The 19,410-nt window shown below is 47.4% G+C and overlaps 1 protein-coding gene across 1 annotated transcript; it reads right to left on the bottom strand.

Moving 5' to 3' along the window:
• Positions 1-8,265: 8,265 nt before the first annotated feature.
• On the bottom strand, positions 8,266-19,158 carry LOC112122057 (ficolin-1-like). The gene is made up of 10 exons (XM_029913100.1): positions 19,146-19,158; positions 18,387-18,500; positions 17,933-17,986; positions 17,634-17,669; positions 16,578-16,613; positions 15,679-15,714; positions 14,740-14,867; positions 12,677-12,806; positions 11,936-12,070; positions 8,266-8,513 (listed from the first exon to the last, which is right to left on the bottom strand). The coding sequence occupies exons 1-10, from the start codon at positions 19,156-19,158 to the stop codon at positions 8,266-8,268; spliced, it is 930 nt and encodes a 309-aa protein (XP_029768960.1).
• Between the last annotated feature and the right edge of the window lie 252 nt (positions 19,159-19,410).

Genomic DNA, 19,410 nt, shown 5'->3' with positions numbered 1-19,410 from the left:
GGTAATCATCAAGTGATCCATCCCCTGTTGCCCATTCCCAGCTTTTGGCAAACAGAGGCTAAGGACACCATCCCTCCCCATCCCTGGCTATCAGCCATTGATGGACCTATTGTGACGGGTTGGATCACAGAAACCCCCTTGGGAGCTGCCACCCAATGTGATCTACTTCTACCGCTGCTTTCCCTGCCAGCTCAGGACTCCAGCACCCTGTCTTGCTGAGCCAGACACACCCATCTGCTCCAACACAGACCCAGGGTCTGAATTACTTGCCTCAGAGCTACAAGTTTACCTGAAAGCAGCTAACAGAAGTGTTCCTGTCTTTAACACTCAGATGCCCAACTCCCAATGGGGTCTAAACCCAAATAAATCCGTTTTACCCTGTATAAAGCTTATACAGGGTAAACTCATAAATTGTTCGCCCTCTATAACACTGATAGAGAGATATGCACAGCTGTTTGCTCCCCCAGGTATTAATACAGACTCTGAGTTAATTAATAAGTAAAAAGTGTTTTTATTAAATACAGAAAATAGGATTTAAGTGGTTCCAAGTAGTAACAGACAGAACAAAGTAAGTCACTGTAGTGGGGTGGTTACCCCGCTCCTGCCTGAGGGGTTTAAAACAGCCCTGGCAGAGGGCTGGGGCAAAAGGAAAAGCTACTGGGCTGATTGGGGAAGTAGCCACAGCTGGGCCACGCCCCAATCAGGCCCCAGCTGGCCCCTATAAAAAGGCTGGGAGCCAGAGGCCAAGGAGTCTCTCTCTGCCTTCAGAGGGAGAAAGGCTTGGCTGCAGGGAGCTAGACAGGGTACCTGTAGTGGAGCAGGGCTGGGGAAAGGCTGAGGAGCTGGGGAGCTCCAGCCTGGAAAGCCCCAGGCTGCGGCCTAGTATTAGGCCAAGGGGTACTGGGGGTTGCAGAGGGCAGCCCAGGGCTAGGCCAAGGCAGCAGGTCCAAACCCCCCTTGCCAGTGATGAGTGGCCGATACTGCAGTCTGCCCCAGGGAGCGGGGGCTAGTTGGTGACTGGCAGTGGCCTAGTGCTGAGGCAAGGTGGGGATAGTGGGTGGGGTCCCCTTGGGAGGGGAAGACCTAGTGTGTGGGTACTGCCAGGGGGCAGCACCCAGAGCAAAGGGCACCGGGGTCCTGGGAGGGACACGGGGGCCGAGAAGGAGAGAACGAGTCGGATCACCGGCCTGCAGAGGGTGCTCCAGAGGCTGGTGAGCTAATTCCCTGGACGACCAGCAGGGGTGAGTCCGGACCTCTTACAGTCACCAAGCAAAATAAAATAAAATGCGCAAATCTATGTCTAATCAAACTGAATACAGATAATCTCACCCTTAGGCCTGGTCTACACTAACACCCCAATTCGATCTAAGGTACGCAACTTCAGCTACGTGAATAACGTAGCTGAAGTCGACATACCTTAGTTCGAATTTACCGCGGTCCACACGCGGCAGGCAGGCTCCCCCGTCGACTCCGCGGTACTCCTCTCGCTGAGGTGGAGTACCGCAGTCGACGGCGAGCACTTCCTGGTTCGAATTATCGCGTCCAGACCAGACGCGATAAATCGAACCCGGAAGTTCGATTGCCAGCCGTCGAACTACCGCGGTAGTGTAGACATACCCTAAGAGATGCTTCAGTAAGTTTTTTCCTCAGACTGGACCCCTTCCAGGCCTGGGCACAATTCTTTCCCCTGGTACAGCTCTTGTTCCAGCTCAGGTGGTAGCTAGGGGATTCTTCATGATGGCTCCTCCCCTTGTTCTGTTCCACCCCTTTATATATATTTTGCATAAGGTGGGAATCCTTTGTCCCTCTCTGGGTTCCCACCCCCTCCTTCTCAAGGGAAAGACACCAGGTTAAAGCTGGATTCCAGTTCAGGTGACATGATCACATATCACTGCAAGACTTCATTGCCCACTTGCCAGCGCACAGGTATACAGGAAGACTCACAGGTAAAACACAACCATCTGCAGACAATTGTCCTGGTTAATGGGAGTCATCAAGATTCCAAGCCACCATTAATGGCCCACACTTTGCATCATTACAATAGGCCCTCAGAGTTAAATTTCATATTTCTAGTTTCAGATACAAGAGTGGTACATTTATACAAATAGGATAATCACACTCAGTAGATTATAAGCTTTGTTATGATACCTTACAAGAGACCTTTTGCACGAGCATATTCCAGTTACATTATATTCACTCATTAGCATATTTTTATAAAACCATATAAACTGCAACATCACACCTATCCTCCATGAACTTCCAGTCATCCCTGCCCCAAAGATGCTTCAATCTAAATAGACAAGACAAATTAAGGGTGGAAGAAAAGAAATGTTATTAGCCTAATTTTTGCAGTACTATATGGCCCAAGATCTGAAGAGACAGCGCTGCTGCATTTTCTGATATGTACATGTGATTTTTCAGGGACTGCTGCATGTTGGATGCTCCTGAGGGCAGATCACTGCCATGGTTTATTTCTTTATGTGCTTGTGTGTTTGCATGACTCCAATCTGTAGAGCAAGAATACCACTATTCTCCCTGGGTGCAATGGATATTTCCTCTTTACTCTGGGGAAGCACGATTAATATTGTATTGTGATTTCTGGTCTCGCACAGGTTTCGTGTGATAGACCTTGTGCTGCAGGATTTACCTTGGGCAAGATCTGCTTCTCTGAGCATGCCATTGGATGTCAGATGGATTGTACCATCAGTGAATGTTAGTTTGTCATCTTCTACAACTGCCAGGGTGTGTATTTTACTCATGGGGGAGTCATCACCAGGAGGAATTGAACCTGTGGCCTCTGTAGCTAACCATATAAGTCACTGCCTCTTTAGCTGAAATACTCAGATATGTAGCCTACAAGTCTGTAGTAGACTCATCAACCTCTGTCTGTGGCCCAGCCATCACCAGATGAGGACAGTACAGTACACACAGAGAGAGGAGAGTACAGCCGTAGAGGGGTGAAATTTGGATGGCTGCAACTAGCCAACCCATCTTACCTGATTTTGGTGCAACGTCTTTGAAAATGTGCCGTGGGTTTCTAGGCACCGTTCACTTCTCTGCCAATCCCAGTGATGGACTTAGCTGGACACAGCTTTCTCAGTGGCTGTCACAATATACACGCCCAGTGTCAGATGACCCTGCTATTGGACAGAGAATCTGTATTATACACTGTCACACTCTTTTTTTCACCAAAGGCCAGTCCACTGCAACCCGACACCATCACTCTTCTGAGTCTGAGATGAGATCTTTGGGGCAGGGACTGTCTTTGTGTTCTGTACTTGTACAGTGCCAAAGAGAATGGGATTTTGGCTTGTGACTGGCGTTCCTAGGTGCTACCATAATCCAAATAATAAACAATTAAGATAATTAATAATTCCCCTTTGTTGTGAGCCCAGGGGGACATAGGGTTAGTTCAGAGCTCCCCAGCGGCAACTTTAAATTACTTTCCCCCATAATGGGGCCATTGCATGGCTATGGACCAGCTGGATATGGGCCACATCTCTTTTGCAAGCAGGTCAATTTTTAACAGTGCCTGTCAAGGCTGTATCCCCACTTTGAACTTTAGGGTACAAATGTAGGGGCCTGCATGAAAACTTCTAAGCTTAACTACCAGCTTAGCTCTGGTCCCGCTGCCACCATTCCCACTGGATTCCCTCCCTGGGAAGCCTTGAGAAACCTCTCACCAATTCCCTGGTGAATACAGATCCAAACTCCTTGGATCTTAAAACAAGGAGAAATTGACCCTTCCCCCCTCCTTCCTTTCACCAACTCCTGGTGAATACAGATCCAAACCCCCTTGGATCTTAAAACAAGGAGAAATCAATCTAGTTCTTAAAAAGAAGGCTTTTAATTAAAGAAAAAGGTAAAAATCATCTCTGTAAAATCAGTATGGAAAATAACTTTACAGGGTAATCAAACTTAAAGAGCTCAGAGGACCCCCCTCTGTCTTAGGTTCAAAGTACAGCAAACAAAGATAAACACTCTGGTAAAAGGTACATTTACAAGTTGAGAAAACAAAGTAAATCTAAGACGCCTTGCCTGGCTTTTACTTACAATTTTGAAATAAGAGAGACTTGTTTAGAAAGATGGGGAGAACCTGGATTGATGTCTGGTCCCTCTCAGTCCCAAGAGCGAACAACCCCTTAAACAAAGGGCACAAAACAAAAGCCTTTCCCCCGCCAAGATTTGAAAGTATCTTGTCCCCTTATTGGTCCTTAGGGTCAGGTGTCAGCCAGGTTACCCGAGCTTCTTAACCCTTTACAGGTAAAAGGATTTGGAGTCTCTGTACACAGGAGAGCTGTTACCCTTCCCTTTATAGTTATGACAGTGCCACATCTCTTTATTCCCACCTTTGCTGTTGGTCCTTCTTGCATGAGTTACAGGATGGGCAGTTTTGCCATTGACCTCAGTGGGAGCAAGATAGAGCCTCTTATGGGTCTCATTTGACCCACTTGGTCAAATGAGTACAACCATGGAGTAAGCCCACTGATGTTAGTGAAGTCACTGTGGGGTAATCAGGGCTGGATTAATGCATAGGCAAGCTGGGCACGTGCCTACGACCCAAATTCAGGGAAGAGGAGGGAAGGATTGTTGTTTTGTTTTGACCATGATATAGCGAAGACCAAGCAAAATGTGACTGAATGGCATTGCGAGCTGGTGTGCAGGGTCGCAGCACTGCTCAGGTTTGGCCCAGCCACCCCTCCATCATAATGGGGGGTGGCTGGGCCAAATGTGAGAGGCAAAGTGACCTGGAATGTGGGGTTGCAGCCACCGCTCAGGTTTGGCCCAGCTGCCACCCCCCCCCCACCATGACTACAGAATAAACACCTGCTTCTGGGGTAAGAACTGGGGGACTCTCCTGCTGCCAGCGCTACCTCTTTTGAGAGGAAAGAGGCCCCTGCTTCTGGGGAAGAAAAGGATACCTCATGCCATTGCTGGTGAATCCCCTGGAAGGGGAGGATGGCCCTGCCACTTGCATTCCAAGTTGGCAGAGGCCATTTTGGGATATGCCTTGGGACATGGATTGCTTTAATCTGGCCCTGAGGACAGGTTTAAGGGTTAGAGCATGGTCGTCAACCATGCAGCATGGGGTCCAATGGTCACATCACTGTAGGCTTTTATTTTGAATTGGAAACATTTTTAAAAAAACATAAAACATGCATCTCTGTGTCCTGCAGCAAGAGGAGGCTATGGAAACGACATGTCCCATCAACAGCCCCTCCAGCACTGGAGCATGCCCAGCGGCTGCAGCCCCTGCAGGATGGGGAAGGAAACTTCTACTAGCAGCAGCCTTTGCTGGCCATGCTCAGATGCCGCGGCATTTTGCAATGGGATTGCAGGGCAGGTGGCTGAGGTGACAGGGGGCATGCAGGGCCAAGTGCCCCCCACCCCTGATTGGCCTGCCCGAGGGGCACCCGGGCCTGGGTGAGGGGTGGCTCGCCTCTGCTACCACCTCCCCAGCCAGGTTCTCTCAGGTAGCTGCTGTGGTGCACAACCCAAAGCAGCTGGCTTCAGTTGGTGCAAGAAGCAGCTCCATCCCGCTCCCCCCCCCGGGCCCGGCTGCCAGGGAGAGCGGCCAACCATGCCGGAGGGGAGGTGCAGTGGGAGAAGGACAGAGCCTCCCCCCTGCCTGCAGGTAACGTGGGGCAGGGAGAACGCGATGGACCCGGGCTGGGCTGCAGGGTGGTGGTGGGGTCACTGGGCAGAGGAGACACGGGGGGGGGGGGTTCAAGTGTCCTCCCCTTTAGATCGTGTCCCCCCACTATGGGGGAGGAGCAAGAGTCATCTATGCCTGGGAGCCCTATAAGAACTGGGGCTGACTGCCAGGGATGGGGTTAGACATGTGCAACCCATGCAGTTGCATCAGCCCTGAGCCAGCGAAGGGGCCCCCTGCCGCGGTGACTGAGTGGGGCACTTGTGAAGGTGGGGTGCAGGAATCGAGCGGGAGAAGGTAGACGACAGGGGCAGATGAATAGCTGGTGCAGGCTCAGGGCTCCTTGGCCGTACAACATATGCCCAGTGCAGGCCGCTGCTGTTGTTTGGGGCCTGCTGGAACCCCGAGGAAGAGCCGTGCGCAGGGACGGGGGACTCCAAAAGGGTGGCTCTGCCACAGTGGCGTAGCCAGCATGGGATATTTGGGTGGGCAGGTAATTCCAGGGGGGCTGGGAGGGCAGGAGGGATGGGGGACCCGCATCCCCCCAACCCTGCAGCCGGCATGGCCAGGGGCTCTCTGGGGCCTGGGCGTGCACCCAGCTCCGGGAGGAGACGCTGCTCTCCAGCGCTCCCGGCTCCCTTCCAGGTCCTACCGCCCCACGCTGGGCCCGGCTGCCCTAGGTGACGGGACTACCTTTTTTAAAGATCTCCTCTACTGCCGCCGGCCACCCGCTCGCCAGCAGGAGCACCAGGCGAGCAGAGCAGAGCAAGCCCCTATGCCCCGACCCCACTCCCCGGCAGTAGCCATCTAGGCCCACGTGTGGCTACGCCCCTGCTCCGCAGTGAAGTCAGACAAGTGGGACCGCTAATGGCAGAGCCTCCATTTTGGTTTGAAGCCCCCCCCTCCCCTTCCCTCACCTCCTGCTGCCTCCTAGAAGCTCTGACTCCAGCTCTGCTGGCAGCAGCCGCTGTGGTTTGCAGCTCTGACTCCCGCGGCAGCAGGTCTGGCTTTGGCAGGAGCAGTGGTGATGGCTCTTGCGGGTGCAGGGCCTGGAACTGGTTGGGGGTGTCGGGATGGACGGGGGAGCAGAGCAGGAGGTGCAGAGGCAGGGATGAGTGGGGGTGGGTGAGGGAAGTGGGACTTGTGGTGGCATAGGGGGCCCCACAATAAAAACCTGCACCCAGGGCTGGCCTTAGAGAAAATGGCAGGCTGGACGAACGTGCATTTTGGTGCCCCTGGCCCCTATGGGCTCCCAGGCTCCCCATCCCCCTTTGCACCCTTAACCCTTGCGCCCGTAACACCTGCACCCACATGGGGAAACTGAACTGGATGCATGGAGCAGCTGGCATTGCTGCTCGCTTCCCCCCTTTGAACGCTGCTCCTCTGTGCACCCCTTGGGGGCTGGAGGGGAGCGAGGAGCGAAGTCAGGGCTCCCTGCATCCAGGTCACTTTGCCCTCCCCTTACGCAGCCCGGTGGGAAGAGAGCAGCCACTGCTGATGCTCACCTCACAGCACAGACCAGGTGGGGAAAGAGGGGAGATTGTGGCCTGTTCTGCCTCACAAGGCACGAGCAGGCATGGGCTGGGCGATGGGACTTTCTAGTGCAGGTTTAACCTGAGATCGTCTCTGTGCTCTTCTGTTTGCACCATCACCCTATTTAGACATGCCCCTTCGGCAGCCACCACGCTGCTGGCAGAGGTAGCGCCCCTCTCTTGTACTCCCCAGGGGAGCCAGATAAATAATGTCCCCGGCTGCCCAGGGTGCACTCTGCCCACAGTGTTCACAACGCAGGGCCAGACACATTTCGGCTTTAATACTATTGTGTGTACAAACAAATCTGAGACGTGGAAATCATTGAGCAGCCTTTGCTTTATTGACAGAGGGGAAGGTTCTCCAGAGGCAGAGGCAGCATCTGAGGGTAATGAGTCACTAACACCACGGGAAGAATTGCACGGCAGCGGTAGGAGCTGTCGTGGTGCTTCTGGGAATGGAATCAAGCGACAGCAGAGCCAGGCAGGAGAGGAGACATAACCTAGACAGAGCTGGCTGACATTTTCCAAACTATGAGTTTTTCTGTGGACAGACAGCTTTTTAAAAAACATGAAAATTTTCATGAAATATCATTGATGTGGTTGTAATGTTTTATTTGGCAGGGGGAAAAAATCATGTTTTTTAATGTTTTCAGCAATTCTTTTCGAAAATGTTCTCAGGCTAACGACCACATTTTTTTCTTTACAGAAAGCCAGGGTTTTTTTAAATGATAAAATAAAATAACAGTGTCTGATATCAGGGAGAGGAATGAAAAAAAATCTGCAAAAATATTTAAAAACACAAAAGCAAAAATGGGTTAATTTAGAACCCACTGCAATGAAAACAACTTAGAAATTCCATTTCCCCCCCTCCCCCCAAAACTATTTTAATCTTTTTTTACTAGCTCTAGTCCTAGTGCACTGCACTGCGCTGGGTAAGTGTGTATGATGATGTCTGCCTCCTAGTGACTGGTGCATAAAGAAAAGATCTTTATTGTCATCTCCAGATAAATGTTCATTATGCCAGGCCTATAATGCTATGTAAGAGCTAAGTATAATTATTATAACTGCCTCTCGGATTGGTTACACAGTCCGAATTTTCATCTCAGACCACCAGTAGGAGTACATGTGCCCTTTGCCTGAAGCCCAACTCACCCCAGCACCATAGCTTTCATGGGCTCCACTCAGGTATAATCCATTCAGGTTGGACAAATGACAATCCCTGTACCACCAGGCCCCTTTAAAGGCTATAGCACAGTTAGTTATAGACAAGTCGTTGTCACGGTCTCGGGTTGTAAACATCATACCGTTGTGTTCAGTTAAGGAATCCCCTGTAGAAACAATTGGGTTTATTTATTACATGTTTTTACAGAGACAAGGTGGGTGAGATAATCTCTTATTTTTTACATTTTATAGTTCAGTTCTCCCTTCACCATGCAGCAGAACTCTCCCTCGGGTGCAGAAGAGAGACTGCAGTTCTACTTCCAGTGAGGAACATTTTTCACCAGGCCATATGTTGATCTTAGTTATACCACTATAGGTCCAGAGTAACTCATTGCAATCAATGTGCTCAGTCATTCGGTGTCCTGCAGTCAGTTTGCACCATTGTGGTGGTATAATGTGAGCCCACTATGCTCCTAACACTAACAGCTTAGCCGGGAGCCTGCTGAGGAATTAGGATCATAGAATCACAGAATCATAGAAATGTCAGGCTGGAAGAGACCTTGAGAAGTCATTAAGTCCTACCCCCTGGGCCGAGGAAGTACCAAGTAAATCTGGACTGTTCCTGCCAGGTGTTTCCCCAACCTGTTCTTAAAAACTTCCAGTGATGCAGATTTCAGAACCTCTGTTAGAAGCCTATTCCAGAGCTTAACTACCCTTATACTTAGAAATTTAATTCTAATTCTAATTTAGATCTCCTTACTGCAGATTAAGTCCATAACTTCTTGTCCTACTTTCAGAGGACATAGAGAACAATTGATCACAGTCCTCTTTATAACAGCCCTTAACATATTTGAAGACTATTACCAGATTTCCCCCCTCAGTCTTCTTTTCTCAAGACTACACCTCACCAGTTTTTTAACTTTCCTCATAGGTCAAGTTTTCTAAACCTTTTATCATTTTTCTTGCTCTCCTCAGAACTCTCTTCAGTTTGTCCACATCTTTCCTAAAGTGTGGTGCTCGGAATTGGACACTGTTCTCTGACTGAGGCCTCACCAGTGCTGAGTAGAGCAGGACAATTACCTACTGTTTCTTACATGCCACAGTCTTGTAAACACACCCAGAATGATATTAACTTTTTGTGCAACTGCATCACATTGTTGACTCATATTCAATTTGCAATCCGCTCTAAACCAGTTCTTTTTCAGCAGTACTACCACCAAGCCAGTTATTCTCCATTCTGGAGATGTGCATTTGATTTGTCCTTCCTAAGTGAATCACTTTGCACTTGTCTTTACTGAATTTCATCTTGTTGAATTCAGACCAATTCTCCAATTTGCCAAGGTCATTTTGCATTCTAATCCTGTCCTCCAAAGTGCTTACAACCCCTCCCAGCTTGGTGCCATCTGCAGATATTATAAGCATATGCTCCACTCAGTTATCCAACTAATTAATGAAAATATTGACTACTACCGGACCCAGGACTGACCCCTGCAGAACCCCATTAGATACACGCTCCCAGTTTGACAGCATACCATTGATAACTACTCTTTGAGCACTGCCTTTCAACCAGTTATACACCCATTTTATGGTAATTTCATCCAGACTGCATTTCCCTAGTTTGCTTATTGAGAATGCCATGTGGGATTTTGTCAAAAGTGTTACTAAAATCAAAATATGTCACATCTACTGCTTCCCCCTTATCCACTAAGCCTATAACCTTGTCAGGAAGGGAATTAGGTTGGTTTGACATGTGTTCATAAGAAATCCATGGTGGTTATTGCTAATTAATCCTAATTTCCAGCAGGTGCTTAGAAATTCATTTTTAATAATTTGTTTGAGTATCTTTACAGCTATCAAATTAAGGCTGACTGGTCTACAGTTCCCCAGGCAATATTTGTTCCCCTTTTTAAAGATAGGTGCTATGTTTGTCCTTCTCCAGTCTTCTGGGACTTCTCCCATCCAAGAGTTCTCCGGATAATTATTAATGATTCTGAGACTATTTCGGCTAGCTCTTTAATTCTCTTAGTGTAAGTTTCATCAGGCCCTGCTCACTTGAATACATTTAACTTATCTAAATATTCTTTAACCTTTTCCCTCCTATTTGAGCTTTCATTCCTTCCCCCTTATTGTTAATAGTGTGTTGAGTGTGTCCTCACCAGTAACCTTTTTAGTGAAGACTGAAGCACACTAGCCACGAAACACCTGAGCCTTCTTGATGTCATCAGTTATTTGCTCGCTATTCCTGCTAAGTAGAGGAATTACACTTTTTTTCATCTTTCTCTTGCTGCTAATATATTTAAAGAACCTCTTTTTCCTGAACACCATTTTCCCCAGATTGTCTTCCCGTAGGACCTAACCTATCAGTTCTCCGAATTTGTTAAAGTCTGCTGTTTTGAAGACCATTGTCCTTCTATTGCTTTTACTCCTTCCTTTCTTAGAATAAAGAAATCTGTGATGTCATGATCACTTTCACCCAAATTTATTCCGCCTTCAGATTCGCTCCCAATTCCTCCTTGTTGGTCAGAATTAAGTCTAAAATGGCTGGTCCCCCTGGTTACTTCCTCCACAAAATGGTGTCCCCAATACATTCCAAGGACTTATCAGAAATTTTGTGTTTTTCTGTATTACTTTTCTAACAAACATCTCAGAAGTTAAACTCCCCCATTACCATAATACACCCGTACCAAGAGGTCACTTCTTTTTTTACCCTTTTTCTCTTCACCCAGAGACTATCAATTGGTCTGCTTCTTGCCTCCTCCTGGAGCAGAGAACAAGTGTATATATTCTTGCTGTATAATTCAGCTCCTCCTCCCTTTTTATCCTGCCTGTCCCTCCTAAACAAACTATACCCCACCATACCAATATTCCAGTAATGAGACTTATCCCACCCAGTTTCTGTGATGCCACTTAAGTAGTAATTCTACTATTATACCAATCCTTCCAGTTCTTCCTGTTTATTCCCCATCCACCTGCAATTTACATACAGGTATCTGAGATATTGAGCAGATTCCTTATCTGATTTCCCACTTCTTCCTCCTCTGACCCTACATGCCCCCCACAAATCTAGCCCTCTGTTAAGGTGGCCCTTTTTTATGCTTAGCTATTGGCTTTTGTCACCTGCACTTTTAAATCTAGTTAAAAGCCCTTCTCCCTACTTGCCTTGTCGGTGTGCCTAAGCAATCCTGCAGTGATGTGTAGCAGGCTCTGCATGCCACAGAATATTCCTGTCTCTGGTATCCGGAAGTCCAGATGCATAGTTTGCATGAAATGGGGCATATCTTACCCCCCCTCCCAGTGACTTGATGTGCCTACTTAGTTTAATGCAGATATTTCTATGGGGCATTAAAGTCTAGTGTAGAAAAGCAACCAGCACAAGGTAGGATATCCATATTATAATATATGTTTTGTTGTCACTAGACCTTGTATTTCTCCTATAATACTTCAGTTGCAGAATAACTGATGTTTCCTGACAGACATCACTCCCACAGATTACCTCGCCTTTTGCTTCTGCCATAGAATATTCTGCATCACTTTTGCTTTCCATTTTTTCCATCTGCCACAAAGGGTAAAGGACGAGCTCAGAACCTACCTGCGGTGCCATTAACAAAGGCTCCAAGGATCAGCTTGTAGTTCTCGGTCTCCCCTGCAATTTTGAATGATCTGAAGGTAGCAAATTGATAGTTGGTGTCAAAATCTCTGAGATCGACGCGAAGCTCGTTGGCTCCTTTAGAAAACAATTTGAAAGCAAAATGTTCAGCACCTTCCATTAGTGTTTATTACTATTAATGTTTGGTTTTATTGCAGGAGCCTCTAGAGGCCCCAAACACGAATCAGGCTCCATTATGTTGGGATCATTATGATCATCTAGTTTGAATTGCCTGCATCATACACATCATAGAATTTCACCCACTGATTCTCGCATCAAGCCAATATCTTCATCTCGCCCTTTATCAATTCAATTTCCATCCACCAACCAAACCTCCCTATTAAAAACCTGCTCTGTGTTATGCTTTGCTATGGTAGTTCAGAATCTATGACCTCATCCAGGCTGTAGCATCCTTTATTGCTGTACTGTGGGTGAACCACCAGAGGACCAAATGCTGCTCCATGAATCATGACTGGAGCCAGCCCAGCTACCACCGCATTATTGGTTTCAATAGCTTTGTGTGGCAGGACTGGGCTGTAAGGAACAGGAAGGGGTGTCTGCAGCAAAAGTGTTACCTCTGCTGATAGTACAACTCTATACCCTGTAACCATGGCTAAAGTGTGAGAACAAAGCTTGGTGGAGAAGGTTGCTGTAAGGAAAAGAATGCGTCAGAGATGTCTTTACCAAGGGAAGTTAACAGGTGGATATTGTCGTTCCCCAGCCAGAATTCTGACAGCCGGCTGCCGAAACCTTTTTTGTATGAATTCCAGTCACGTAAGAAATCCATGGAGCCATCCACCCGTCTCTGGAACACCTGCAGGGAAACAGGAGGTTCTTAGCTGGGAAATCCCACATTGGTTTCCATCCGACTAGAGCAGGAGACCAGAAACTCTGAGACTGTAAATCATTGGATGAGATTTAATGTGGTCAGATCTATTTCAGCCTCAGGTGACTGTCGCAGATGGAGGCTCGTCCCACAGGATCATATTAAATCTTGGCAGCAACAGCACTAGGTTAAAGGATCACATGGTCCGAAATCTACAGCACTGGACTGGCAATCAGGAGGCCTGGGTTCTATACCCAGTTCTGCCACTTGGGCAAGTCACATCCCCTCTGCTTTCTGTGCGGCCCTTTGTCTGCCTTGTCTATGGAGAGTGTGAGCTGTAAAGGACAGGGGCTGTCTCTCAGTGGGTGTGTTCAGCACCCAGCGCAATGGGACCCTGATCTTCATCAGATTCTCTAGGCACGACTGGGATATAAATAAGCACAATGATAAATTGGAAGGTTTAAATGTGAGGTACATACAGGGTTCAAACCCTTCATCTCCTCAGCTCCCTCGAACGCTCTCTCCACTCCTACTCAGGGGCTGCCTGAGCGACAGAGCAGCTGAGGCACCAGGCCTGTGACAGAAGTGGAAGGAAGAAGGAATTCTGGTTCCAGAGTCTGGGCAGCTATTGAGGAGGCTGTGAGAGCCGGGCAGAGAATAGCCAGGAGAAGGGAAACCTGGTTAACTGTGTCAGACCAGTGACAAATGTCCCCTCTGACTGGGTCTTTTAGATTCTAAAGCTCGGGGTTCCCCTCATTAAACCCATTGTGTTCACAACCAAGTTATCTCCACAACCTAGGATTAGAAGGGCTCATAGGTGTCAACTTTCCCCGGCGCTGGTGGGTGCTCATGCCCTCCCACCCCCCAGCCTGCCCTGTCCCCACCCTTTCCCTGCCCCTGCCCGCACCCATTCCAACCCCTTCCCCAAAGTCCCCGCCCCAACTCCGCTCCCTCCCTGCCCCTATTGGACCCCTTCCCCAAATCCCCGTCCTGGCGCCGCCTCTTCCCTGAGTGTGCCGCGTTCTCCCTACTCCCCCCTCCCTCCCAGCCACGCGAAACAGCTGTTTCGCAGCGCAAGTGCTGTAAGCTGGCGGAACAAGCGGGCACGCGGTGCGCTCAGGGGAGGAGGCGGAGGCAGAGCAGAGGCAAGCTGGGCGGGGAGCTGCTGGTGGGTGCTGAGCACCCAGGGCCGGCTCTGGCTTTTTTGCCGCCCCAGGCAAAAAAGCCTCCGGCCGCCCCCCGCCCCCCCCCCCCCCGTGGGGGCTCCGCTCTCCCCTCGGCAGCCGGGGGCAGGGCGCCGGGGGGGAGGGCGGCCGGAGCCCCGGGGGGAGGGCGGCGAGCCCCGGCGGGGGCTCCGCTCTCCCCTCGGCGGCCGGGGGCAGGGCACCGGGGAGGAGGGCGCCGGAGGGGAGGGCGGCCGGAGCCCTGGGAGGAGGGCGGCGAGCCCCGGCGCGGGCTCGGCTCTCCCCCCGGCGGCCAGAGCGCAGGGCAGCGAGCCCCAGCAGGGGCTCGCCGCTCTCCCCCCGGCGGCCGGAGGGAGGGCGCGGGGGGGAGGGCGGCCAGAACGCTGCGGGGAGGGCGGCGAGCCCGGCTGTGGCCCCGCTCTCCCCGGCGGCCGGAGCACCGTGCCGCCCCCCTCCAGGTGCCGCCCCAAGCACTAGCTTAGTTGCCTGGTGCCTGGAGCCGGCCCTGTGAGCACCCACCAATTATTCACTGTGGGTGCTCCAGCGCCGGAGCACCCACGGACTCGGCGCCTATGGGCTCAGAAAGTGTCTGTGTTTTTGTTCAGCTAACCATGACAGCTTCAGAGTTTCCGTCTTCATGCTTTTCTACTAGCTACAACCCACTGGGTAAGTGCCACCTCCCATTCTTGTTGTTCAAGAAAAAATGTCCAATGAGCTTCATTGTGCTCGGTTCTTACAATCCATCCTCCACCATCTGTGTCCATGTCACACAGCACGGTCATGGCATTACAGTCACGGGGGTAGATGGTGTACCAGTCGCTCAGGATGTTGCCTCTGGCTAACAGCTCCTTGCAGTTCTTTGCTCCTGGTCAAAAGAGGAATTGAAATATGTAAATTGATTGTATTAACTCTCCTTGCAGCAGGCATTCATGGGCTGCTTTATGTTGCACCGAGGGCCAGATCAACTGCAGAATCAGGTAACTGGAAGAGAATCTTTGAGTCATCTTCTCTCCTCCACACTATAGCATATGGGAATTGGGTAGTATCCCTTTAAATAGTTTGTGGTCCCTCTGTGTTCTATCTTTGGAAACCTACCTGAGCAGCAGCCTATGTACCTATCTAGGCTTTTCATGCTCTCTGTAGTTCGCAAACCTAATTATTTAGACTCCAATGTGCCAGTGTGGTTGTATTAAAGTTTGTTTGAAAGAGGAAAAGACACAACCACCTGCCCAACCCCCTGTGTTCTGTGTGAGACCAGTTCAACCTGAACAGAGGATTGGCTCAAAGCATCTTGGAAACTCATGGAAACTGAAACGTGCACAAAGATTTGTACTGGAAGTGTCCATGCAGCCATTTTGAAATCTATCTGTGAGTCAGAAGGGTTTCCAGTCATTATGTGACTTGGGTGAGCACTCATCCCAAAAGAATATCAGATACTCACATCAAACAGTTTGCAAGTGAACCCATCGGCTGAAATGTATTTCCACAGAAGATTCACTGACCACCTAAACATCTTCATTTTAAAAGATGAAAGTATCTTTGCCGATAGTTTGAGAACAGCAAATCGGGTAAATTACAGATGTATTTTTTTGTAATTTGTCTACTTCTAATGGGCTTTCCTGTTTGGTTCTCTGGATGGAATGAGATGACATTTAGTGGTCATAAGAAACTCTCACCTTTTGTACACTGCCTTTTCTCAAGCACTTCCTCTCCTAGTCATGAAAAGAAACACAATAGAAAGTGAAATGGAATCAGAAAATGTTCTACTGTCTTTTAAATTATGTAATTGGCCAACAGTGACAGCTGGGACAGCAAAGTACTAGTTATCTTGAAAATGCTCTAGACAGGTTTTTAATTGTGAAAATCCAAGTGCTAATGGATTCACACACATCTGTGATCTGAGCCTTCCAGCCTCAACCATCAAGACTGCTCTCATTATGTAGCCAACACTATTTTGTAACCCTCTCATGAGGCGCCTACTTGCAGGGCTAAGAATTGGTCCTTAATCGACTAAATTAATTGCTGGTCAGTACACAGGAGCAATGCCCACAAAGTCAGGGGAGTTGCATATGCTTACACTAGCTGTGAAATTTGACTCAATTTAAAAAGAAAACAATTCCAAGTGACAATGGGAGAATATCAGTTGAATAAAGTACTGGTAGAAAAAGGGTCATTCCTTTAACCGGACATTTAAACAAGATCCATTGTTCTGTGATTCATACTCCACACTCCCAGCATGTTGGAAATATAGAGAGGTAGGAGAAAGTAACCTTTTCTAGGATACACATCCAGATCTACAGATTTCACTTACATTTCAGCTGTTCTCTCTCATACCAAAGGTCATCTGGCTAGCATTGTTCCGGACATCACAACACATAGATGGTCACCTGTTTTTGTAGGCAGGGCTATTTCTCTCTTTGTAGAGCCCAAATCTTACAGGAGGATCAGTGAGCTTGATATTGTGGACACGGTAACTATTCAAGAAGCAAGCTTCTTAAGCCACTTAATTGTTAGTGCTGCAGAAATAAAACTGAAAGGATGTGCTCAGTAGAAAGGAGAGTGCAAAGGGTCTCACCAGGTGTTCCAGGAGGTCCAGGGTTTCCCAGGTCTCCTTTACCTCCTAAAATAAGAACTCAGAATAAAATCCTTGTTTTGCCTAGAGATCACCTACATAATTCAAGATCTCACTACAGCAATCACTTGGGTTTAATTATGTAGGGGGCTAGTTCAAGGCCTATGCACCACCTACACTCTGCACAATCTGTTAAAGTTGGCGTTTTGTGGGACTTAAGTGATGCATTGACAATGTTGCCAACACTCATGATTTTATCATGAGTCTCATGATAACTATTGTTTTCCTTAAAGCCCAAGCTCCTGGGGTCAAATGGATATGACATGATTTCAGCGTTCAGTCTTAAAGAAAAAGTAAGTTTCTACCCCTTGAGGCTTTGGAGAAAGCTTCAAAATGTGACCCAAGTGCACCCTAAAGGTTCAAAAAGCAGAAGGCAATAAAAAGAACACCACATCTATTATTTTTACATAATCTCATGATTCTAAAACCAATATCCTGATTTTTGATGAACCTGACTAAAGATTTTCAGAGATTTGGGGTTGGCAGTACTGTATTTATCTTATCTTGTCTTCTGCATTGGCTGAATTTCACCCTTACGCTATGTCTATACTGCAGTTGGGACCTATTGTCACTGCATAGGACCTTGTGACATATCAGACATTATAATTAGAGCTGGGTGAAATTTTTCCAGTTAATAGTTTATTCACCGAAAAATGCAGTTTCGGCTCTCAAACAGGTAATGAATTTGGGTCACATTTGTTAAATACATTCAGCCAAGTAGAAGATTTTCCCACATACTCCTAAAGTTTTGTTTCAACATTTTTGAAATGTTCAAACACTTCGTTTTGTCATTTGGCTATTAAACAAGAACAAAAAGGGGACACTTCTTGTTCAACCGCAACCAATTTCATTTCATCTTCTGTTTGGCAAGAAGCTGGAAGGAAAAATTGTACAATGAAATGGGGTGGAGGGATTGTAGCTCCCAATTCCTCTATCACCGTGAATAGCACCATAAAGTGCCCTGCTCTGCAGTGAGAAGAATCATCTGAGGTCTCTCACCTTTCAGTCCAGAGGGGCCCCCAGCACCTCTTTGTCCTGATTGAACAAAAAATAAGATAGGAAAGACTGATCAGAGATATCGAGATCTTGACAGTGGATCAGAACTGAAGTTCTGTTGCAATAATAAACCCTTTATTGTCAAATATAGAGTGAAGGGAAGTTATGGTGGTTTTGGAGCCCAGATATTATAGGAATTGGTGTTGTATAACTAGCTCTAATTGATATTTGATTAAAAACAAATTTCCTGTTCTTAGGTCACCTAATAGGAAAACACAGTTCTCTGCCCTTTGTTACTTTACCTTTTCGGCCACTTTTCCCCGCCTTTCCAGGGATCCCCGGAGGTCCCCGTTGTCCTGAAAACACAGAAAACTGACTGTATATTTTTCAAGGTATTGTAAATACTGAGTACATAATCCCCACCCACCACCCCAACCTGGATTTACAATAACCCATCAGTGTCGAAATTCAAATAATGTATCTGCATCTGGTTCCCTGAGTCCCTGATCGCTAAGGTCACACAGCGAGCCAGTGAGAGAGATGGGGAAAACACCAGAGGACTTGGTTGCCAATCTGATACCCCAAAGGGAATGGACCATATTTCAGAGCTTGAAGCTCCAATCCCTCACCACTGGACATAGGGGATTTGCCATCTGAGTTGGGCAGAGTTTCCTCATATCAGAATCGAGGGGAATCTCCAAAGTCTGAGCATATTACAAAAGTAATTCCCATCCATGGCAGATTCTCATTCAGTACCTGTATTTCCTGCAGTTCCTTGGTCTCCTCTGGGCCCTACAGCACCCGGAATTCCAGGGCAGCCTTGGAGAATAATGAGTTTCTCGGTACTGTTGAGACCCACTACCCTCACCACTGGGGAAAGAAATGATCCATAAACAATGATTGTTAGGTTCTCAGGATTGGAAACATTTTGCAGAAATCTGGAGGGATAAACCCAGCAAATGAGAGCCTAGATAGTTCCTGCATTTTCTTTTCTCTATTAGCAATGATATCCAACCTTTTTTTCGGTTTTATGTATTTCATAGACAATGCCCTAATATGAAAAGTTGGGGGTTATTACTATTAGTCTTTGTTTTAAGTTATAGTGAAAACAAAAGTTAAAGAGAAGTGAATTAAATTTTTGTATTTAAAATACATCACTTCAGAGTTCATTTTGATGGACACATCCCTCTGCGGTGTTTGCAACCCGACCATTGCAGCTTGTGTCAGTTCATGAGAATCACTTAACAAAATCAACTACAGAGAAACAAAAGTGACACTGACTAGTCGGTTCTCATTGTGAAATGAAATACAGAGGAAAAACAAACAGCTGCCATTCAGTGAAGAAATTGTCCAAAAGTAAAATAATTTAAAAAACAGTTGCTCTGAGAAGCACTGGTAATACACTTTAAAGAATTAAATATGTTTTTTAACCTAACAGTCCCCTCTCTATATAATACACATTGTGAGATTTAAAATGATTAATAGGAACATCAGTGGAGAAAAATAGGGACACACCTGTCAATTCCATTGAGCTCTATTGATGTGGAAATTTTTGAGGTAAACAAAATGGGGATATGGTTTATATTTCCTGTGATATAGGAACTCTTCCTCCCAATTTGGAACTTTTTGGGTAGAAATTGTACATAGCAAATGATTTTAAAATGATCATGAATGTAAGTAATGGAAATGTGAAAAGAAATACTGCTCTGAAATAATACTAAAATAAACCTTCAAATGCTGCTGGATTCTCAACCCAAAGCGCAGAAATGAATGTGCTGAC

Source organism: Terrapene carolina, unplaced genomic scaffold (genome assembly GCF_002925995.2).
Source record: "Terrapene carolina triunguis isolate 2854851 unplaced genomic scaffold, T_m_triunguis-2.0 Scaffold449, whole genome shotgun sequence".
Lineage (NCBI taxonomy): Eukaryota > Metazoa > Chordata > Testudines > Emydidae > Terrapene > Terrapene triunguis.
This window is presented reverse-complemented; position numbering and strand designations above follow the sequence as displayed.

Excerpts from the sequence above, each read along its gene's own strand:
- LOC112122057 (XM_029913100.1), bottom strand. Across the intron at positions 17,670-17,932 it reads GGGGAAAAGTGGCCGAAAAG|GACAAAGAGGTGCTGGGGGC; the intron begins GTAAAGTAACAA and ends TTGTTCAATCAG. Across the intron at positions 14,868-15,678 it reads GAAAAGGCAGTGTACAAAAG|GAGCAAAGAACTGCAAGGAG; the intron begins GTGAGAGTTTCT and ends TCTTTTGACCAG.